Below are 19,678 nucleotides of genomic sequence, written 5' to 3' on the forward strand. Positions count from 1 at the left end.
TCACCACAGCAGCATGTTTAAATGTAAAAATACAGCATCATTTTTTTCATTCTCAAGGACTGTGGTAGTCCAGATTCTCCACCCTGGACCAAAAGTGCAGGTTAGTAACAGTAGTAAATTTCATGAAAATCTGTGAGGAGAAAAATTGGATTCTTAATGCATTAAGGCAGACAGTGAAAAGTGGAATTTTTTCTAACTTTAAACCCCAGGGGGAAGAAGATACTTACTTACTCATGGAGCTGAGCCAATTCTGCAGCTACTCAAGAATTTCCCAGCATTTTATGGAACCCGAAGGTTCATTACCATGTTCTCAAGAGCCCTCCACTGGTCCCTATCCCAAGCCAGATCTATCCAATCCATGCCATGCCATCCCATCTCTCTAAGATCCATCCTAATATTGTCCACCCACCTATGCCTTGGTCTTCCCTGTGGTCTCTTTCCTTCTGGCTTTCCCACCAATATCCTATATGAATTCCTCGTCTCCCCCATTCGTGCTCCATGACCTGCCCACCTCATCCTCCTTGACTTGATCATTCTAATTATACTTGGAGAAGAGTACAATTTATGAAGCTCCTCATTATGCAGTTTTCTCCAACCTCCTGTCACTTCATTGCTCTCCGGTCTAAATACTCTCCTCAACACCCTGTTCTCAAACACCCTCAGTCTATGTTCCTCCCTTAATGTCAGAGACCCTGATTCATGGGGAAAGAAGGTATTTGAAAAAATTACAGATTAATGATATTACAGGCAGAATATCATACTAGAGAAATAGTAGTGGAAATGGGTTGGAAGAGAGAGAGAGAGAGAGAGAATGAATGCTCTCGCAAGATGAAGTTATGGTTGACAAGAAAAATGACTGTCGGAAAGCCTATAAAAGAGGGTTTGACCAATTAATATTTTAATGATGATGGAACAGGCCATTATAGTTTATCGTCATCATCATCAATAATAATAATAATAATAATAATTTGTTAGGTCCTGGAGAACTGACCTACCCAAAGGAGCATGTGTCATTGTGGAAACATCGGTGGAACATCCAGATGGCCCAGTAATGCTCAGTGGGGTGAGGGGAATTGTGCTTGCGTCAAGATACCTTATTGAGCCCTGTGGATCTGGTAAATCTCGAATCATGCACCTCTCCAGAGTTGACACGAAGTAAGAAGTCATTTTTACTTGTTAGCCCTTGACAGTGCCAACATCAGTTGGACTGACAAGCAAAACTGCATAAACTAGTTGTGTTCCTATCATCCCCACTTCGGATGCTGATCCCCTTAAAGTCAATAGGTGCTTTGGAACTGAAAGGCTCAGTGTAATACAGATGTAGTTCAAAATGATTTTTATATATTTGATTCAGCAAACACTTTGGTTAAAAAATATTTGTTAATGTAATCATTTAACGAGGGGCACACAGTAGCATAGTTGGCTGAGGCACTGTGCTACAGTCTGGAAGGTTGTGGATTAGATTCCTGATGAGCTCATTGGATTTTTCAACTGACCTAATACTTCCAGCCCCACTATGCCCCTGGGATTGACTCAGCAATTAACAGAAAGGAGTACCAGTAGCCTTCCTGGAGGTTAAAGGGTGGCCAGTGCATAGGGCTGACAACCTCACTGTTATCTGTGAGCAGATTGTCTAGAAAATGTGGGAGCCTTGACAACCCACGATCCTATGACCTTCACGGCCTGGTACAGGGATAGCTTTACCTTTTTATCATTTAACCATCCATGAAGAGAGTATTAGTACATAATTATTTTTAAAAAACGTTCAGTCTTTATTTCCCTAAAAATATAAAGATCATTGAACCCTTTAGTTATTGCTAAACAAATATGTCCTCAATTTGAAACTAATTTGCAAAACTATTAGTGCAGTTCAGGGAACTGTCTCGTCAGTAAGAAGGGTTTGTTGTTAATTTTTGCTGCCCATATAACAAATGCTGCATGATTTTTCTTCTCTGTGTGTGTATGCTGCCAGTAACAAGACTGTACAGCATTGCAGATAGGACAACTAATAAATATAGAGCAGTTGGTGGATTGAGAATTTGCAGGGGAAACCAAAATACTAGGAGAGAAAATACATGCCCCAGTGTCACTTATCCATCAGAAATTCCACATGAATTTACCTGTGATCAAACCTTGGCTGCCATGGTAGGATGCCACTGACTGACCACCTGTGCTATGGCTTGGATAATATGGATGTTTCAGTCCAGTGTCACACTGAAGTTCAAACTGAAACAGAATACTGCAAATTTGATTTGGTGGGGGTGTCATTAATTGGAAAGGTTAAGACAGTGAAAATGCACTATTATAACAATGATAAAAGATAAAGTTGTCCCTGCACTTAATTAAGTGGTATCTCATGAAGACATGTGAGAGAAGAGGCATAGCTCCACCATACTTGACCTTTGCACTAAATGGAGGTGACTGGTCAGCTTCATGCTCATGGCCACTTTATTCCCCACGGAATAAGCCTCTGGTACCTATTGGATAGGAGGCTGGATGAGCCCCAGAGCTGTTCTCAACACTGCAGTAGAGAAAACCTCTTGCCCCTGCTGGGAATTGAACCCCAACCCTCTAGCCTGTAGTCTATTTGTTACCCTGAGTGAGCTCTTAGTATGACAATGATAAAAGGAAGAAAATTGCTGCATGGTGATAATGTTTTTTGCATAATAAAAATGTCAAGGAAAGCATAGTAAATTTAGAAAGACAAAAAATGTTTCTTCTTAGTTCTATACATTACGTATCGTCAGTTTGTAATATATGTGTACATGAAGAATGGTTAAACAAGATTGCACCAACATTAGCAAATGAGGTACATGAAGTGAGATTATGTATTGACCTGCAACATTCTGCAGTTTCTTCTGAAGTATGGGGAAATTTCATTCTGAAAGCAGTGAAGGCTGAAGTCAATAAATATCCTTGAGTGCTTGCCAATCAAAGTGACGAAGTAATAATGTTGTTGCAGGGGACGAACACCAGAGTGGTACAACAAGAGTTATGGGCACATCTGCGCGCTCTACCTCACTCGAATTCGTGGCTCTTTCAAGCACAACACAGAGGGACCAGAGAGCAAAGTCTGAGTGTTGTCGTATCTATGGCAGGATGGGATAGTTAATGACATACTTGGCATACCAGTTGTCTCAGAATATTTTATCATTCCGTTACAGTGGACTGACTGTAAACCAGTGCTGCACAGAATGAGAAGAGAGGTTCCATTTTGTGAATGATGTATGTTTGCTATAATAATTGTATGACTAGTCAAAAATTTTGTGAGGGTGAATATACAAACAAAATATGAACTCAGGAATGGCATTTAAGTATGTGATTTAGTGTGGATGAAGCAATGTGTACAGAAATATATATTGTTACATAAACCAGACATTTTATAGGAGAATACTGATATAAGAGCAAGATCAAAAACAGATTTTATGAACATCCAAGGTGCCTGACTCTTGAATTGCATAATGTTTATTCAGATGTAATGTGTTCGCATCAAAGGTAGTTTCTTCTTGCACAGTCATGACATTTAACCCTCTCACTGTTATGAAGCACACCATATGTCAGTCAACAGTGTGTTAGTCATTACACACCTGTTGAAAGTCGTGCAGTGTCTCACCTCGACAAATGCATATCAGTTTTCTTTAATATTTCAAATGCATTAATTTCTTATATTTCTTCTTTTACTATGGTATTTCTTGAAAGAAAAAAAGACATGTTAAAACACTCTGTACAGGGACATCATACATTAAGGATATACCTCTTGAACAGACTAATAAACAAACATAGTGGTAGTATCAGTTAACAGAAGAACTCAGAAGATTCTTTTAATTTCATAGACACCCAAGTCTGAAAGTATCCATTTGATAAGGGAATTTGTTTCATACTTTTTACAACTGATCAGTGGCTTCGGGAATTTTGTATTTCATGTCAAGCAGTTTGTAAGCGCAGTTAATATAACTTGAAAGAAAAATGTCCATAGGAGTTAAGTTTAGAGGGTGACTGTTCAAGGCTTCCACAGCCATACCGTATCCCAGTAATTGTTTTATCCTGCTGCAGGCACTTCATCACAGTGTGTTTTTAAACTAAATCACTTGCCAATTAGAAAACCAAAAAATTTAGTTTCTATTTCGATTGCTGCCAAATACAGCTATCAGAGGACAATTATTATGTCCAAAATAAAGTTTATATTTTATATATTATTTGAAAAGTAAAGTTGTCCTAGTGCTTAATTAGTTAAGGACTACGCCATTAAGACATATTGGGAAGTACTGGTATAGCTTGGTTCTAGATGGAGATGAGTGGTCAGTGTCATGCCCTGGCTGCTTTACTCCTGGGGAAAGAACCTCTGAAATGCATTGGATAGGGGGCTGTGTGAAGAAGATAAAAATCTTGCACTTCCAGAAATTGACCCCAGCCCATTGAGCCCTTCTTTATACTGACTGAGTTATCCTGATTCCATATATATTATTTGTAATACTCAGAAATGGATTTTGAAGTAATAGGATCTGAGGATGTGGACTGGTTTCTCTGGTGCATTATAAGATCAAATGGTAGGCTCCTGTGAACATGGTACCAAATATATTTCGGTTCCATGAAGGATGGGGAATTCCGTCGACGAGCTGAATGATGTTTAGTTTGCAAGAAGCACCATGTAGTTATAATAATTAGCTACATATCTGCTGGAACAGTTCCATTTACAGTGTACGTCATGTTGTTCATCTGTTCAAGACAGTGGAAGGGTTAAACATCATGAAAAAATGGTGACATTTGTATTACTCAAATTACACTCTTTGTTATAGTGTTTAACTGAACAAAATACAATGTCGTGTACCTTAATGTTGAAATACTGAAGTCTAGTACTAAATCAGTGTTGGATCTGTGGTCCAAATTGCTCATAATAATGTATGTAGCACAGTTGGGATGTGCGGTGAAGGTGTGACATTACTCCAACTGTGTGGGCCAAAACTATATTTATATGGCCGTCTGCTTTCGTTCCATGCTCATTACATTAGACAATATTGTAGCATGGCCACAAGAAGTAAATGTAACTTCTATTAAATCTGTTTATAATACAAATTTGTCATGTTGATCCGTTTATAGTGTTTGTACAAATGTAATCCCAGTATATCACTCTGAAAGTAATTATTATTTTTTAATAATGCAGATGTTAATTGTATATCATAAATTGTACACAGAACACCAAATGTTATATGAAACTTGCTTTAGACATATTTTAGTCTGTTGTTGAAAATTTTATGACGCTTGTACAAATTTTGGGAACATATATAGGAATTTACACAGAATGAATTTCCCAGAATGTACAGGTTTTGTATTTCACGATTAATATGAATTGGCAAACTGTTGCTACATTTTCCTTGCCATTTTATGTCTAATTAATAACTTGATAGCAAATACTGTATGAAAAGGCATATACACTGTAATCCATTATACATACTAACCGGTCAGCATTTTTTTGTAAATGGTTGGAACAGAATTGAAAAATACTAAACCTCATGTCATATGTTTGGAAGCCAAGTGAATCTTTACATAACTTAGATGTTACGAGGTTGAGAACTGTTGAGGATAATGGTTTGTGTATGCTGATTTGCATACCAGAAGCCAGTATCTACAGAGTTCTAAATTAATGTAAATTTGTTTCAGCAAGTTCTGTTAGCGTTTATGCCTGTTGCCAAAAGAATGTTTAGATGAGTATATTTCATATAAATTAAGCTTTCCCCCTGTGAAATTCCTGAACTTGTTACAGTATTTAAGATAATCTCTTAAATATGCAGATATATAGGGCAGACATTATATCAGAACCAAGGCAACATACATTTCTTTCTTTTTTGTTCAAAGGGATTATCAGGTAGAACCAAACATTGACATTATAGTGTTCATTGTTTAATGGTCTGTGAGATTATGCACACCTAATTGGTACAGTCAAAGTGATAATCTTGAAGCATTTACAATTCAAACATGAGCTGACATAACATGTCATCATAAGTCTTATACAAATCAGATGTTATTAAAATACCTTAATTTACCTGTGTGCAACATCACACTCATAAATATGAAATAAGCTATTTTTGTACATATGTAAACAGCATGTCTGTGAAATATATATATACATATATCAACAACAAATAAAATATTCTGTTCAATAAAATGATAATGAAGGTGCAAATTATGTGTTTGATGACCAATTCCCTTCATCCATTTTGAGTATTTGGTTCTGTTGATGTTACTCTGTTCTTATGTATGTGCTGTATGTCAATTTTGTTTTCCACTTATTTTATGTATTTATGTTATATATTTTTACATATCCTTTATTATCTTTAGTTTTCATGCCTGCAGTTTGAGATATCACTACACAAGTAATACTGGGGGATGATTAGTGATAAGACTAGTTGTGTTAGTGTTATGAAGTCAAGGCACCTCAAAACATATCAATTTGTCTTTTTAATGAAATGAAGCTCCCTCTGTATTCAACATTTATCTAGTAATGGTAACCAGTGTGTAGTAGTTGAAACAATTTATTCAGACTCGCTTCCTGCTCTGTTGATGACTTTACTAAGTCACTGAGAGTCCACAGGACTATAATCATGTGATTACCGATTTAAGTCCCTGTACTTAACTGGACATGAAAACATATGGGCCAGTGAAGATACAGTTCCTTATGTTATCATCTTGGCACTAGATGGTGGTGAGTGGTCAGTCTCACTCCGCTGGCTACATTTTCATTGGACAGAGCACCAAGTGTCCATTTTATAAGCTGAGTGGGCTCAAGAGTTGGACATGGACATGGACATGGTGCTAAAGAGAAAGGTTGCTGCCTCCGCTAGAAATTGAAGCCTTTTAAACCAGTCTATAGCTAGTCACTGTACTGAATGAGCTACATGGGCTCTTCCTAATATTTGAACATTTTCTCATCAAGTACATATTTGTCTGTACAAATCATTCATAGGGCCACCTGTTGATGGTGTGTTGAGATAACAACTTTCCTTAATTAAAAAAGTCTGTCATGTTAAAAAGTAATGTAAAGCTATGCCTGTAATAGGCTGTGGAGGTCCATAGGGTTGTGAGATGTCGAGGGTCCGACAGTTTCTAGACATTTGGCTCATAGATGATGGCCACCCTTCACCCCCAAGAATATTCCTGGTACTCATTCCTGTTTCAAGTCAAGGAGGATGAGGCGGGCAGGGCATGTAGCATGAATGGGGGAGATGAGGAATGCATATGGGATATTGGTGGGAAAGTCAGAAGGAAAGAGACCACTGGGAAGACCAAGGCGTAGGTGGGAGAACAATGTTAAAATTGATCTTAGAGTGATAGGATGTGATGGTATGGATTGGGTAGATGTGGGTCAGGATAGGGACCAGTGGAGGGCTGTTGTGAACACGGTGATGAACCTTCGGTTTCCATAAAATGCTGGGGAATTCTTGAGTAGCTGTAGAATTGGCGGCTCCTCCAGAAGGGCTCAGCTCCATGAGTAAGTAAGTACTCATTCCTGTTGGAGGCTGAGTCAACCCCAGGGCCATAGTGCAGCTGGAAGGATCAGGTAAATTGAAGAAATCCAGCTCATCAGGATTCAGTCCCATGAACTTCTGGCTTGTAGCATAGTGCCTCAACCAACTATGTTACTGCATGGTCTATCATGTTAACCAGTAAGAAAATGACAATGTAATGATGTTCAGATGTTTCAGGACAGTAACACAATTATATTCACGAAGAAATTGGAGCAGATAAAATTCACTACTTGTTATCATTCTGTTTAAGAATCTTGTCCTCATCTTCCCATACTGAAACATAAAGATTAATATATACATAACTATAATTTTAATTGTTTTCTATAGGTATGGAATTTGATCTCACCCTACAGAAAGGGCATGGGTTGAAGCTCTGAGAATCTGGGCTTAAGAGAAAGTAACAAGTTGGGAAGAACTGCATAACGAGAAGCTTCATAATTTATACACTGCATCACATGTTGTTAGTTTGCGGAATTGAGGAGGATGAATGTACCATGCATGGGAGACATGAATACACAAATTGTGCTGGAAAATATGGACAGAGACAATGTGGGAGACACAGGATAATATTAAACTGGATTTCAGCTAAAAAAGATGAGAAGAGTTTCTATCTTCTGGGATGTAATGTCATGCAGTTTGTTGGAAGTCAACTGATGTTTCAGAGGAAAATGTTGCTTCCAGCTTCATGCCAGTTTCTTGCTTGTCTTATTCTTCAACCATGAAGATGGAGGCAGTGTTCTTGTGAATGTACATTGACTTTCAACAGACTACATGGCGGCATTGTAAATCTTCATAACCACCACCATGGAGCCTCACATCCTAAAATAAGCTGTGAGGATGTGGACTGATGCAAGCAAAGAAAAAAGTATCCTTGTAACAGGCCGTGGAGGCCCATAGGGTTGAGAGACATCGGGGCTCCCACATTTTGTATACAGTCGGCTCATAGATGGCGGTGAGGTTGTCACCCTTATGGGGTGGCTTCTCTTTAACCCCCAGGAAGATTCCTGGTTCTCATTTCTGTTAGAGGCTGAGTCGACCCCAGGGCTGTAGTACAGCTGGAAGGATTAGGTCAACTAAAAAAAAATCCACTTCATCGGGACTCGATCCTGCAACCTTCCAGCTTGTAGCATGGTGCCTCAACCAACTATGCTACCACGTGTCCTCTTAGTGATACAAGGAGAAACTAATTATCCATAGGGAAAGATGTAACTAGGATCGATGAACACATGTATATGTATCATCTTAGAGGAAAGAGACACCCAGCAAAGGAGTGAACACATTGAAAGAGGAAAGCATGAAGTGAAGGAAGAAGAGAGAAAAGAAAACTCACTGTGCTGTGGTAAATAGAAGTGTTTTACAGAAGTAAAATTCTATGTAATTACACCATCATTGTCAAAACACTCTGAACATAACTACATGAAGCACATACTAAGTCAGATTTTCTTGTCTGTGTTCTTGTAATGCTCGTCTGTAAACTCGTCTCCATGCATTAGAGCAAAATTATGTAGTACGCATGCTGCCACAACTACTTTGCTTGCCAACTCAGTGCGAGATACGTCAATAAACCGCAATCTCTGAAACCGCTTCTTCAGCATTTCAAAAGCTTCTTCTACTACAGACCTGGCTGTCTGGTGGAGACTGTTGAATTTCAGTTCTTGCTTGCTAAGTGGATGTCCATCGGCATTCGAGCTGTACGGAGTCAACAGGGTTGATAACTGTGGGTAATCAGAACTCCCAAGGATATGTTTATGAGGCTCAATCAAAGGGTCTGTGCGACTCGACAGTCGAGTATATAGAGGACTTCCAATAAGGACCCTCAACTTGCTTGTCTGTCCGGGGAATCCGGCACACACATCACGAAACAGCAGTCTGTCGTCACAAACTGCCTGCAAGATAACGGTGTACTGTCCCGTTTGTTCGTTCTTAAATCTAGCGGCTTCTTCTTGTGCCTCCGGTTCCCTTATCTCAATGTGGCAAGCACCAATCACGCCGATAACGCCCGGAAAACCGTGTTTGTTTTCAAAAGAGGCTGATATTTCATCACACTCATTTGGGTCTGGCCATTGGATGTACTTCCCAGCTAAGATGGTCAATTCACTACAAATATGATGGAATATTCGATAAACAGTCCCTTTGCTCACTTCAAATAATTTTGCTGCAGCCATGTATGACTGATTGTTGCCCATGAGCCATGCTGTCAAAAGAACTTTCTTTTCAACGGGAATTAATGGATGAACTGCTTCAGCAGATGCCATTAACCTCTTTCCAATAATGCGAGTCAGACTCTGGAAAAGAATAGGTATATTTGTATAAATAAATATTGCTGGGAAGTCAAAAAACTATAACTGTTCCATGATATTGACTTTTATTTTAGAATATGGAATTCCTTATCAGCTGAAACATGTTTCATGACATGCAGCCAATCACACTTTTGTTGGCCATAAAACAGACATAATGCCATGAAGAGCATTAGTCTCTGGGATGTGATTCTATGTGGTCTAGTACTTCAGCAGGCTAAACATTAATGTACCCCAAAAGATGATAACCAGGGCCTGGATTTTGATGACCTGAAAATATTTAAAAAAAGACCTATAAAATGACTGAAAAAATCCAGAAAAATGACCTAAAGAGAAAGAACACTTCGCTTCCATATTATTCACATTTCAGAAAACAGATGAAAAATTCCCTAAAATGGACAAAAATGACAAGAAATACCCTTAAAAGCCCAAAAAATGACCTTAAACCTAAAAGTGTCAAAAAATTACCTATAAAATTTACATTTCTGTAACCAGCAGCTCACATCCGAGATCTATATACTTAAGAGCATCGCATAGGATACAAGGAAAAAAAAGATGACATGTCATCAAAATCCGGATCCTGATGATAACGCTCATAGTCACAGCTATGAAAATCAGAATCTCAAATAATATCATAATAATTTTATTGGCAGTATATTTAATGCAGCATTATAGAAAAACTTGAAAAATAATGATACAGATTGTGTTATGATACAAGACAGACCAACCAGTCCTTTCACTTGGAAATGTGATGACAATCCCTTATCCAATTTAGGTTTGTGTAATGCAATATATATCATGGGGTATTATGAAATGGGGGGAGGAGGGTATCTAACTGCCATTTTAGAATGGTAACACCATGAACACTGTCAATTAACCCTGGTTAACATGTGAGTTCTTGCAACATTGGCTGGAAGTTTATTCCTTAAATACCGAGTACAGACAGGTGCTGAAGAAAGCCCCTAAGCAAACACTGAGGCTGTGACCAATTGCTGGTTAATCATACAATATGTATACTTCAGGGACTATGAAACATTCATGTAACAATGACTGGCAGGGGGAAACAGAACTTCTTACTCAGCCTTACTCAGTACTGCTTTGCCCGTCACAAATATCGCATAGCCTCCCCTGATATTAACTCAGATCTCTGCAGTGGAAAGCTGAAATCTAATTTATGTGGTGTGGCCTCCATATGGTTGCAGTGCAGCAATATACCTTGCTAACACAAGAAACATCAGAGTGGGGCAATTTCCTGGGGACAGTGCATATACAAGACATTTCAGAATACTGTATTGGAGCATCGCGTTAGCACTCTCTCTTCACTGTCTCTGTGCAACTTTGTTCATACATTGAAACTGACATTTTGAAGGCTCTTTTGTTTCTTCTGCTTATCTAACACTCCATGTTTCAGCGTAACTGGCCATCATCAGTGTGTAAGACTGCAGATGGAAAATGCTGCTTTGTTGTAACGCTGTTGTACTTCGCATTTGATGGGTAATGTGTTAATTACAGATAAGTGAAACAACACTAGTCATTTTTAAAACGTCTATTGTAGGATACCTATACTTCTTTAGTCATGATTTTACTCTGTTATAGACAATGTTAATATGTATTTTATTATGATAATAAGTTGCAGTGCAAGTGTTACATGCATGTTGTATTTAATTATTTAATTGCAGGTGGGCTCTTTTTTATTCTTTAGGTGAGTATTATGAATGGAAAACAAGGGATGATTGTGCTAATTACAGATAAATAAAACTACACTAGTCATTTTTAAACTTTTATTGTAAGATGCCCATAACTCTTTGGATATGATTTTGCTCTGTTATTGACAATGTTGATATGTATTTTGTTATGATAATAAGTTGCAGTGCGAGTGTTATATGCATGCTGTGTTTAGTTATAGCATTGTATCAACAGTTATTGCAACAATGGTTGTGGATATGTTGTAATATCTTAATGACGTTGTCCTCTGGATTAATTTTATTGTAACTAGGGCTTTGACGTGTTCTATATCTGGTGGCGCCATCACCAAATGTAGATCTGATGAACAAAATAAATTGAATTGAATGTAAAATGCAAGTATTTTAAGTCCTTTTTTTTATTATGGTGTGGTTACTTTTGTTGTGCACACCTGTGATGGATCTACACCCAGCACAAAGGAAAGAAACCAACACACACACACACACACACACAAAAAAAACATACCATCGTCCCTATGTAGTTCTACATAGAAACACAAAGGAGCATTATAGCGAGCAGAAGTTTCCTTAATCACAACCTATACACTTTAAAATGGCCGATTAGGAAGAAACATGTAGTGTCAATAACGAAAAACGACGAGTTAATATTAACCGACGTTTCACAGAGACTTTATAAAAGCAAACCGCTAGCTAAGTTCTATGCGGTGCATAGGAATGCTGCAATAAAACATTACGACGTATTGCGAGATTCGATGTTCTAACCTCACCTAAAATCCTGTATACATGTTAATTACACTACCACGGCTCAAAACAACTTAAATTACGTTAAGATGCGCAAATCAGTATATGATAGAAATCTGCCCCTGGCCGATAAAATTATAGACTGTCATACTTGAATAGTATTTCTGTTCATCCTGAAATACGTTTTGAAATCAGAATCTCTGCATGTTACAAGAGTTTCGTAATTTGCGCCAGGTGTTTGTTGCCGTTCAGTGTTCTCTTCGAGCTTGTTTTCTGCGCTATCCCTTGCTGCAAGCAGTGATGTTAAAATATGATGACGATGTGCTCCCATTTCAGATTTAATAAAAGTGTACACATGATTAGTTGGTGACTCAGAAAGTTCCGTCAAAGCAAAATTTAAAAGAGCCTCCTTCACATCCTCCACTCCGACAGCCATTTGTAACATTACTGTGGTCATCGTGATCATCGTGATCATCGTGATGTGATCGAATTAAATGAATGGTATAACCAGGGTGACCAATACCCCAGAATAAAGTCACTAAATATTAGTACAAAATTCGTTGGATCCTACAGATGATTAGTGCTGTTACCTATATATATATAAACAAAATATATTTCCCAATTTATCGCAGTACATTTTACCACAAAAATAATAATAAATATTTTTGAGCTTAGGAAGCGTAACATATGTAATACTTTTTTTTTTTAATTAAATTAAATTCGCTTAGTGGGGGGGTGGAGTCCAACAGGGTCCCCTGCCCCGGGTGATTATGATGGAGAATTTGGTGGAATGAAGATTGGTAGGGAAAACCGAAGTACTCGGAGAAAACCCGCCCCAGCGCCACTTTGTCCACCACAAATCCCACTTGACCAGACCCCGGGATTGAACCCGGGCCACCGCGGTGGGAAACCAGCGACTAACGATAGCAAACCCATTGTTAATGATTCATTCTGATATTCATTAATTTGAAACACTACCAATGAAATCAAAATGCCGCATATGCTTTTAATGTGTTATGTACATTTCATAGCTATAATTTTTGTTATAGACAGTAAGTTCATTCCTGTATTACATATAATAATTAATTTAAAGAAAGTTTCATTTTTGGTATTTATGATGTGGGTAGATCTCAAAATATAGTCTTTCAATTTTTTTTTATCATAACCGGCTACCTAATGCGTTTATTCTTTTCTTTAAGTACAAGAGTGAATACACGCTGATTTGCAGCACAGAGTTTTAGGATTGTTGCGACTGTCGACTGCAAACGCTTTAATTATAACGTCATGGCTTCTTAAGAACACCAGATCTGGTAACAAAATTATCATATTGACAACCCTGGGCATAGCTCCTATGTGCGATATGGATAACGACCATTGTGACCAACCAAGCTTGCACGTGTTTCCTACGCGCCTCCCACTCGCTGATAGCTGTCTCGTCTGCTTCTTCTTGACGTACAAATTATCTGGTAGATGGCACTATGATGTAGTTTGAAATCGGTAATTATATATATCTAGATTCAAGTGGCCCGAGGTGGTTGAGACTGTAGTTCCTAATTTTGCTACCCAGAAGCAGCACTGTTGTAAGTTTCGTACGGTGTCTGCGACACCAATGAACAGGAGTTTGGTTTCGTTCTACCATCAGCGACAGTCGTGACAGCTGTTATGGGTTTACAGTTGAATGTGTCATATATCGAACTCGCGTATTGTTTAGAATCGAATATGTATGGATTTGTTATCACTTGTGCTGAAAATGAAATCTTAAGTGATTATGTTGTGCTGAAATCGGATTGTGTGCGTAGTATTTAACTTGAGAAAGTGACAACATGATTACTGTCACTACCAGAGTGTACAGGAGAGAATGAAAAGTAAGTCCATCATTTCTGGTTTATTTGACTGTTAACTCCATATCGTCTCCCAAAGTGATCTTTAATAACCATATTACTTGTGTGTATATGTTTACTGAAGACAGTGGAAAAGGTAAAAATACATGTGGATGTACCCATTAAACTAGTTGAACGCCCCACCCGTTTGCTCTGAGGATGAAAGAGGTTTGAAGTTATGAACGAGAGTTAGTGGCGAGTAAGGAAAATAATTAGTAGGCCTGAGCATTTCAAACCCCCAAAATTCAGCTGGAACGACTGAGCAAAACGATAAAAAAAATTGTCACACCTGTCTGTAGGGGGGGTTGGACCCCGACGTTCAGGGTAAGAAATCAAAATTATTAAAGCTCTAATGGCGCCAAAATACTGACTACGTTTAGCTAGCAGGCTAATAAACAAATTGTGTACACATGTTGTCAGTTGTGATGGACTATTATTTTAGATAAATAGTTCTGTGAAATGCACTGATAGGATTTGATCCATTGCAAGTGAGAATGAATTCAAGTGGCTCGGGATGCAGTCCATTGACGGGCTTTTGCGGGCACAATTGGATGAATTCCCGGGTTCCCGAAAAACAGGCAATTCTATAGTGACACACAACAGGTATCTTTGGGGACTTGCTGATCGTTCGTTATCCATGCACGGATTATCCTGTTTATGGCTTTATCTGTACGCCTTTTTGTAACTATCTCACTCCTTCGGAGCTCCTGCTAATTCGCACAATGTACCAGTCTGCCTATACACATGAAAGATCTCGGAACCGGTAAACCAGTTTGCATTAAATTTGTTTGGAAATTTTACGAAGAATTCTCTTGCTACTTTCATTTTCATTTAGAAAAGCAAACTGTAATGACAAATTTAGATGAAGACCTACGTGCGTTTCTGCTTATATCTCTAGTGTAACTTGCAAAATTTTGGAACGAAAAACGATGTGAACAGATGCTGGGAAAAATTAAACACACTTTGCGTTCAGTACACTTACATTTTTCGGGATAGCTGAAAAAAATCGGACACTATACCAGCATTTGCGGATATCTGTATTGAACAGTTAACACAATCTCCCGTACACAGCCGAAAAGTTTTCCCATTTCCCTCTTCATTAGCACCGATAATTGGGAGTATATTGTACTGTTTGGCTTATTTCCGGTCCACCTCATTTTTAATTCACAGATTAAAGAATGCTCTGGTCATAAAAGTGGAACGTGTTTTGCTCTTCATGCCCTTGTGCATAGAAATTAAACTACAGTGGGTCATTGATTGAAGCGGGTGTCGGAGGACTGCTTCATTCCCGCATTATCACTGAAATTGACATTTATGTACATTTTTAATCCATGTTATTGTGGATGTGACCGCCTCTGTGGTCTATGGTCAGAGTTCCTGAGGTCCCGGGTTCGATTCCAGGCACTACCAGATTTTCTGAGAAGTAGTGGGTCTGGAACAGGGTCCACTCAGCCTCGTGATGATTGTATTGTATTGGAGAGGGTGGGTTTCCCCATGCACTTAGACCAACTGTTGGTCCATTGTGCGTCCCCCTATGATATTCTACCAGTCTCTATTCCCTACCCGTACTGGTGCGTGCCATCAGTACCGACACAGCCAGCGAGTTCGGCCTCTACTGGCTCAGCGGTATCTCTCTTTGCTTCCCCCATCTACCAGAGGCGTTAGAGACTACTGTTGGACGGGAAATGTCCTGAATTTGGCTCAGTGGTCCCCTTGGGACATGAGGTTCTTTTTACGTGCCGTAAAGCTACGACACGGGACCCACGGCTTAAAGTCCCTCCCGGAGGACTTGTTCCCTGAATTTTTCCGCCCTTAAAAATTCCACGACCTCCGCCGGGTTTGAACCCGCGTACCTTGAGTCACGAGGTGGGAACGTTACTCCTAGACTACGGAGGCCGCTTAGCCTCGTGATGATAATTGAGGAGCTATTTCAAGGAAGTCGCTGCTCCGGTCTAGAAAACCGAGATTAACAGCCTTTGGGGATGCATTACAGTGACCACGCGACACCCTCTATCCGCTAAAGTTGGCACTGACTTCGCCAACAAGCGGCGGTCGCTCGGTCGGTATAGTCCACTTGCGGACTGCGGGCCACGGAGTTTTTTTTGTTTTGTTTGTTACTGTGGATACACTATTTATGTAATGATTAAAATCCGTACATTTCAGATTAAATTTCAGAGCAGCGTAAATTCCTTACAAGATCAGGGCCGCAGTATATCAGAATTGCGGTATAACGAGGACCTACTGTATCTTCATGTTGTCATGTATCGGGGTTGGCGTGACTAATAATAATGGGTTCTGGATTCAATGATTGGATTTATTGGCACGCCTTTACAATTAAAATCAATTTTGACAGCTGACAATCAGTGATTGTCTACGATTCGCTCCATGCCTTACTGGACCACGAGCGCCTTTCCTTCCACCGCGACGAATGACGAACGAAGAATCACAGTGGAGACGTTGAGCTCCTACTGAATGACGTCTGTCTGACGAATCTCTTGAATTCACGAATGAACCCCCTTTTATAACTGCAAGAGAACCGAATACAGATCACCGTCTCCAAGGGTTCCACTACTGCTCTTCATGAATGCAGAGTCAGTCATATTGCGACTGACGGTCAGTAAGTCTTGGTGTCGTGTCCTATCTTTGGATCATGACCAGATACTTATTACCGGTTGGCAGTTACGGTTTTGTTTTTGTGGGGCACCCTCTCTTACGATAGGACGGGTCGATATGCTGCTGGCCGATGACAGTGCAATCTTTCTTGGGCCCGAGTCCCTTGTGGATCCCGACCATATTTTACTGTCTCAAATTTGAGATTTCCCTTTTCGTCGCCACCTACGGATAGCAGGGTCACGATGGAGGTTTTCGACCCCGCCTCCACACGGGTTTTCATGTGTGCGTTGTCTCGGAAACGCGCATCAACCGTTACCTAGCAAATGGGCAATTCCGTGTCTGGCTCCACTATTCCGGCTTTTAGGCGTGTTTACCGAGCCGTTGCCCAGCAAATGATCATATTCCATCAGAATATGTTATGAGATGTGAGGTTAACACAGTGGGAACTACGAAAATTACCATTTTCTTAAATGTAATGCTGTGTAGTCTGTTGTATTGTTACCGATTATCCATCTTAAGGACTACTTTGAAGATGGAGCCGTCCTTTAGAACGTCGATAATGGTCTGCCAGACGTCACGGCGTCACATCCCAGAACACAGTAATTTTCTTCGTATTCATATTTACAAAATGACCTCCATATATTGTGGAATTTGAAGTCCAAACTGTCATTTGGTCATTCCGAATGAGTTTCAACATGCCACAAGCCTTATGTACTTTGAATGTTTTTTTTTTTTTTTGCAAAACTGCCAAATCACGTTCATATATTGGCCCCATAATGGGTCACCGCTTATATGGCGATGAGGCATGCTTGACCTTTCAGGGATAAAACCAAGCAGCCATGGCTTTCCAGCGCCGACAGTCGTGGTTGTTGACAATAAAAGTTGTTATCGGTGCGTGAAAACTTGCATAATCATTTAATTAGCTAATCACTTATGCAGTTGAAGAATATTCAAACAAGTCCCCCCCTTGGCACTCCAGTCCCAGTGGGCCTAGGCCTACCTCCATGAACTTCTCCGTTCACTTCGGTTTTTCTAGATCTTACACATACGGTAGGACTCCTTGGGCGGGTGATCAGCTCGTCGCAAGGCTTCTACCTGTACAGAAACAGAAAAACGCACACACACAAACTAAACATCCATGCCCTGAGTGGGATTCGAACCCACGATCCCGGTTTCCAAGCGAGCGAATACAGTACATGCCTTAGACCGCTCGGCTACCGTGACCGGCATTCAGGCAAGTAACAAGTAATAATTAACTGACTCTTTATTGCAGGGTTATTGTAAAAGTTCATATTTGGTCAGAAGGCTGGTTCTGTGCTAGTTTAAACCATCCCAATTATAGATAATTTGTCTGAGGTCCGTTTTAATATTATTGACCTATCTGTGCGTATGTCTGTTATGTGTTTCTTCCTTTGACGTTTTCTGACGGTTTTCTCAATCTTCATATTTTTAAGTAATAACTGCAAGGTAAAAGAAAAGTTGTCTCTGGGCATAATTAATTAAGCACCACGCAATGAAGGTGTATGGGAGAATGAAAGTATAGCTCCACCATTCTTGACCTCTGCGGTCAGCTTCACGCCTCTGCCTAGCCTAGTGGCAACGCTCAAGACTTGTGTTCGGTAGGTTCTGAGTTTGAATCTCGAGTTAGACGCCGACTATGCTGAGATTGTTAGAAGTTTTCCTCAGTCCCTCCAATCCGCCGGGATAGTACCTCCATTAGACCACAACCGCTTTCTTCCAAATCCTTTCTGGTTCATCATTCATCCTACAATCCGCGCTGTATAGACTTGACACTGAAAGAGTCGTTAAATAACCACTGAAGAAAAATTGTAAGTGATGAAATTATTGAGCAGTGTAGCACGCACGGATGAATGAGACATTTCTGGAACGTATTGATTGGAAAATATGAGAAAACTAGACGTACGAGGAAAAATACTAAAACACGGATCTTAGAGAAACAGAATGGAAAGGTGCAAGTTGGATTTAATTGACTCAGTATAGGGTCTGGTAGTGAGTTGTTGTTGTGAATGTGGGAATGAACTTGCTGGTTCTATAAAAACGTTGAATTTGTTAACATCTGAGGAACTATGAACTTTTCTAGTAAGTTAGTTAATACGTGGAAAGTTCAGTGTGAGGAATATGAGCAAAATGGGGGGAAACATGAGTTAATACGTGGAAAGTTCAGTGTGAGGAATATGAGCAAAATGGGGGGAAACATGAAATGAATATAGAATTTTGGCGGGGAAATGTATTCTGAAACAACCGCGTAGAAAGCTGAGAAGGAGAGAAGAAAGGACAGTAGGTTGTGAGGACAGTGGAAGAATGGGATGACTCTGGATCGTATCCAGTAGCGGGCTTTTCCAATGTTTATTTTAGTATATATGGACAAATACCGTCTTAAGTGCAACATTTTTATTGTAGTTTTTACTTCTTTTTCCTCCTCCACACTACATGTTTCGGCCCTAAATGGCCATCATCAGGTGTGTATCACTCACGTAACTGTTACACTGCTTGTTAAAAATGTAAAAATCCCAGTCTTTCTAATTGTATAAAATCTTTGTTAATCTACACGCGTCGATTTGATTTTTAAATTAGCACTTTTTAAACCTTAATTCAAGTTAAAATGTCTATAAGATCTTTGTTCTCTTTCTTTTTCAAATTAAAATTTTTCAGGGTACATGCCCTATATCTACGGTGCTGCAGCGGCCACTTCTTGTTTTTATCGCTGTTCATGTGTTGTCTGTAATATACAAATATTTGTGTTACTATCTTATGTTATGTCTTGTTATGTTATTCTTATATGTTTATACTGTTATTTGTACTTACTCAGTGTAGGCGCTCTCTGTGTGTGTCGCTGCTTATCTTTAATACGTGTGCTGTCTGGTGTATTGTGTGCTGTGTTTCATGTTGGTGGGTGTTGG

General features: G+C 39.4%; 3 protein-coding genes across 4 annotated transcripts in view; 2 read left to right on the forward strand and 1 right to left on the reverse strand.

The window, feature by feature from the left end:
* Nucleotides 1-6,169, forward strand: part of LOC111861210 (rho GTPase-activating protein 7) — a 174,637-nt gene extending 168,468 nt beyond the window's left edge. Inside the window, exons 19-20 of the mRNA XM_023849671.2 lie at nucleotides 976-1,155; nucleotides 2,963-6,169. Of these exons, the coding sequence (XP_023705439.1) occupies nucleotides 976-1,155; nucleotides 2,963-3,077 (295 nt within the window). The 3' untranslated portion in view covers nucleotides 3,078-6,169. The remainder of the gene's footprint in view (nucleotides 1-975; nucleotides 1,156-2,962) is intronic.
* Nucleotides 6,170-8,855: 2,686 nt separating this feature from the next.
* LOC111875600 (protein ANTAGONIST OF LIKE HETEROCHROMATIN PROTEIN 1) lies at nucleotides 8,856-12,735 on the reverse strand. Its single transcript, XM_023845598.2, has 2 exons — nucleotides 12,416-12,735; nucleotides 8,856-9,808 (listed from the first exon to the last, which is right to left on the reverse strand). Exons 1-2 carry the CDS (start codon nucleotides 12,728-12,730, stop codon nucleotides 8,957-8,959), a joined length of 1,167 nt encoding a protein of 388 aa, XP_023701366.2. The 5' UTR covers nucleotides 12,731-12,735; the 3' UTR covers nucleotides 8,856-8,956.
* Nucleotides 12,736-13,894: 1,159 nt separating this feature from the next.
* The window catches only part of LOC111867727, a 120,095-nt gene continuing 114,311 nt past the window's right edge, over nucleotides 13,895-19,678 (forward strand). For both annotated transcript variants that reach the window (XM_023861860.2, XM_023869908.2), the window contains exon 1: nucleotides 13,895-14,129. The gene's annotated coding sequence lies outside the window, so the exon portion shown is untranslated. The remainder of the gene's footprint in view (nucleotides 14,130-19,678) is intronic.

Source organism: Cryptotermes secundus, unplaced genomic scaffold (assembly GCF_002891405.2).
Source record: "Cryptotermes secundus unplaced genomic scaffold, Csec_1.0 scaffold14, whole genome shotgun sequence".
Lineage (NCBI taxonomy): Eukaryota > Metazoa > Arthropoda > Insecta > Blattodea > Kalotermitidae > Cryptotermes > Cryptotermes secundus.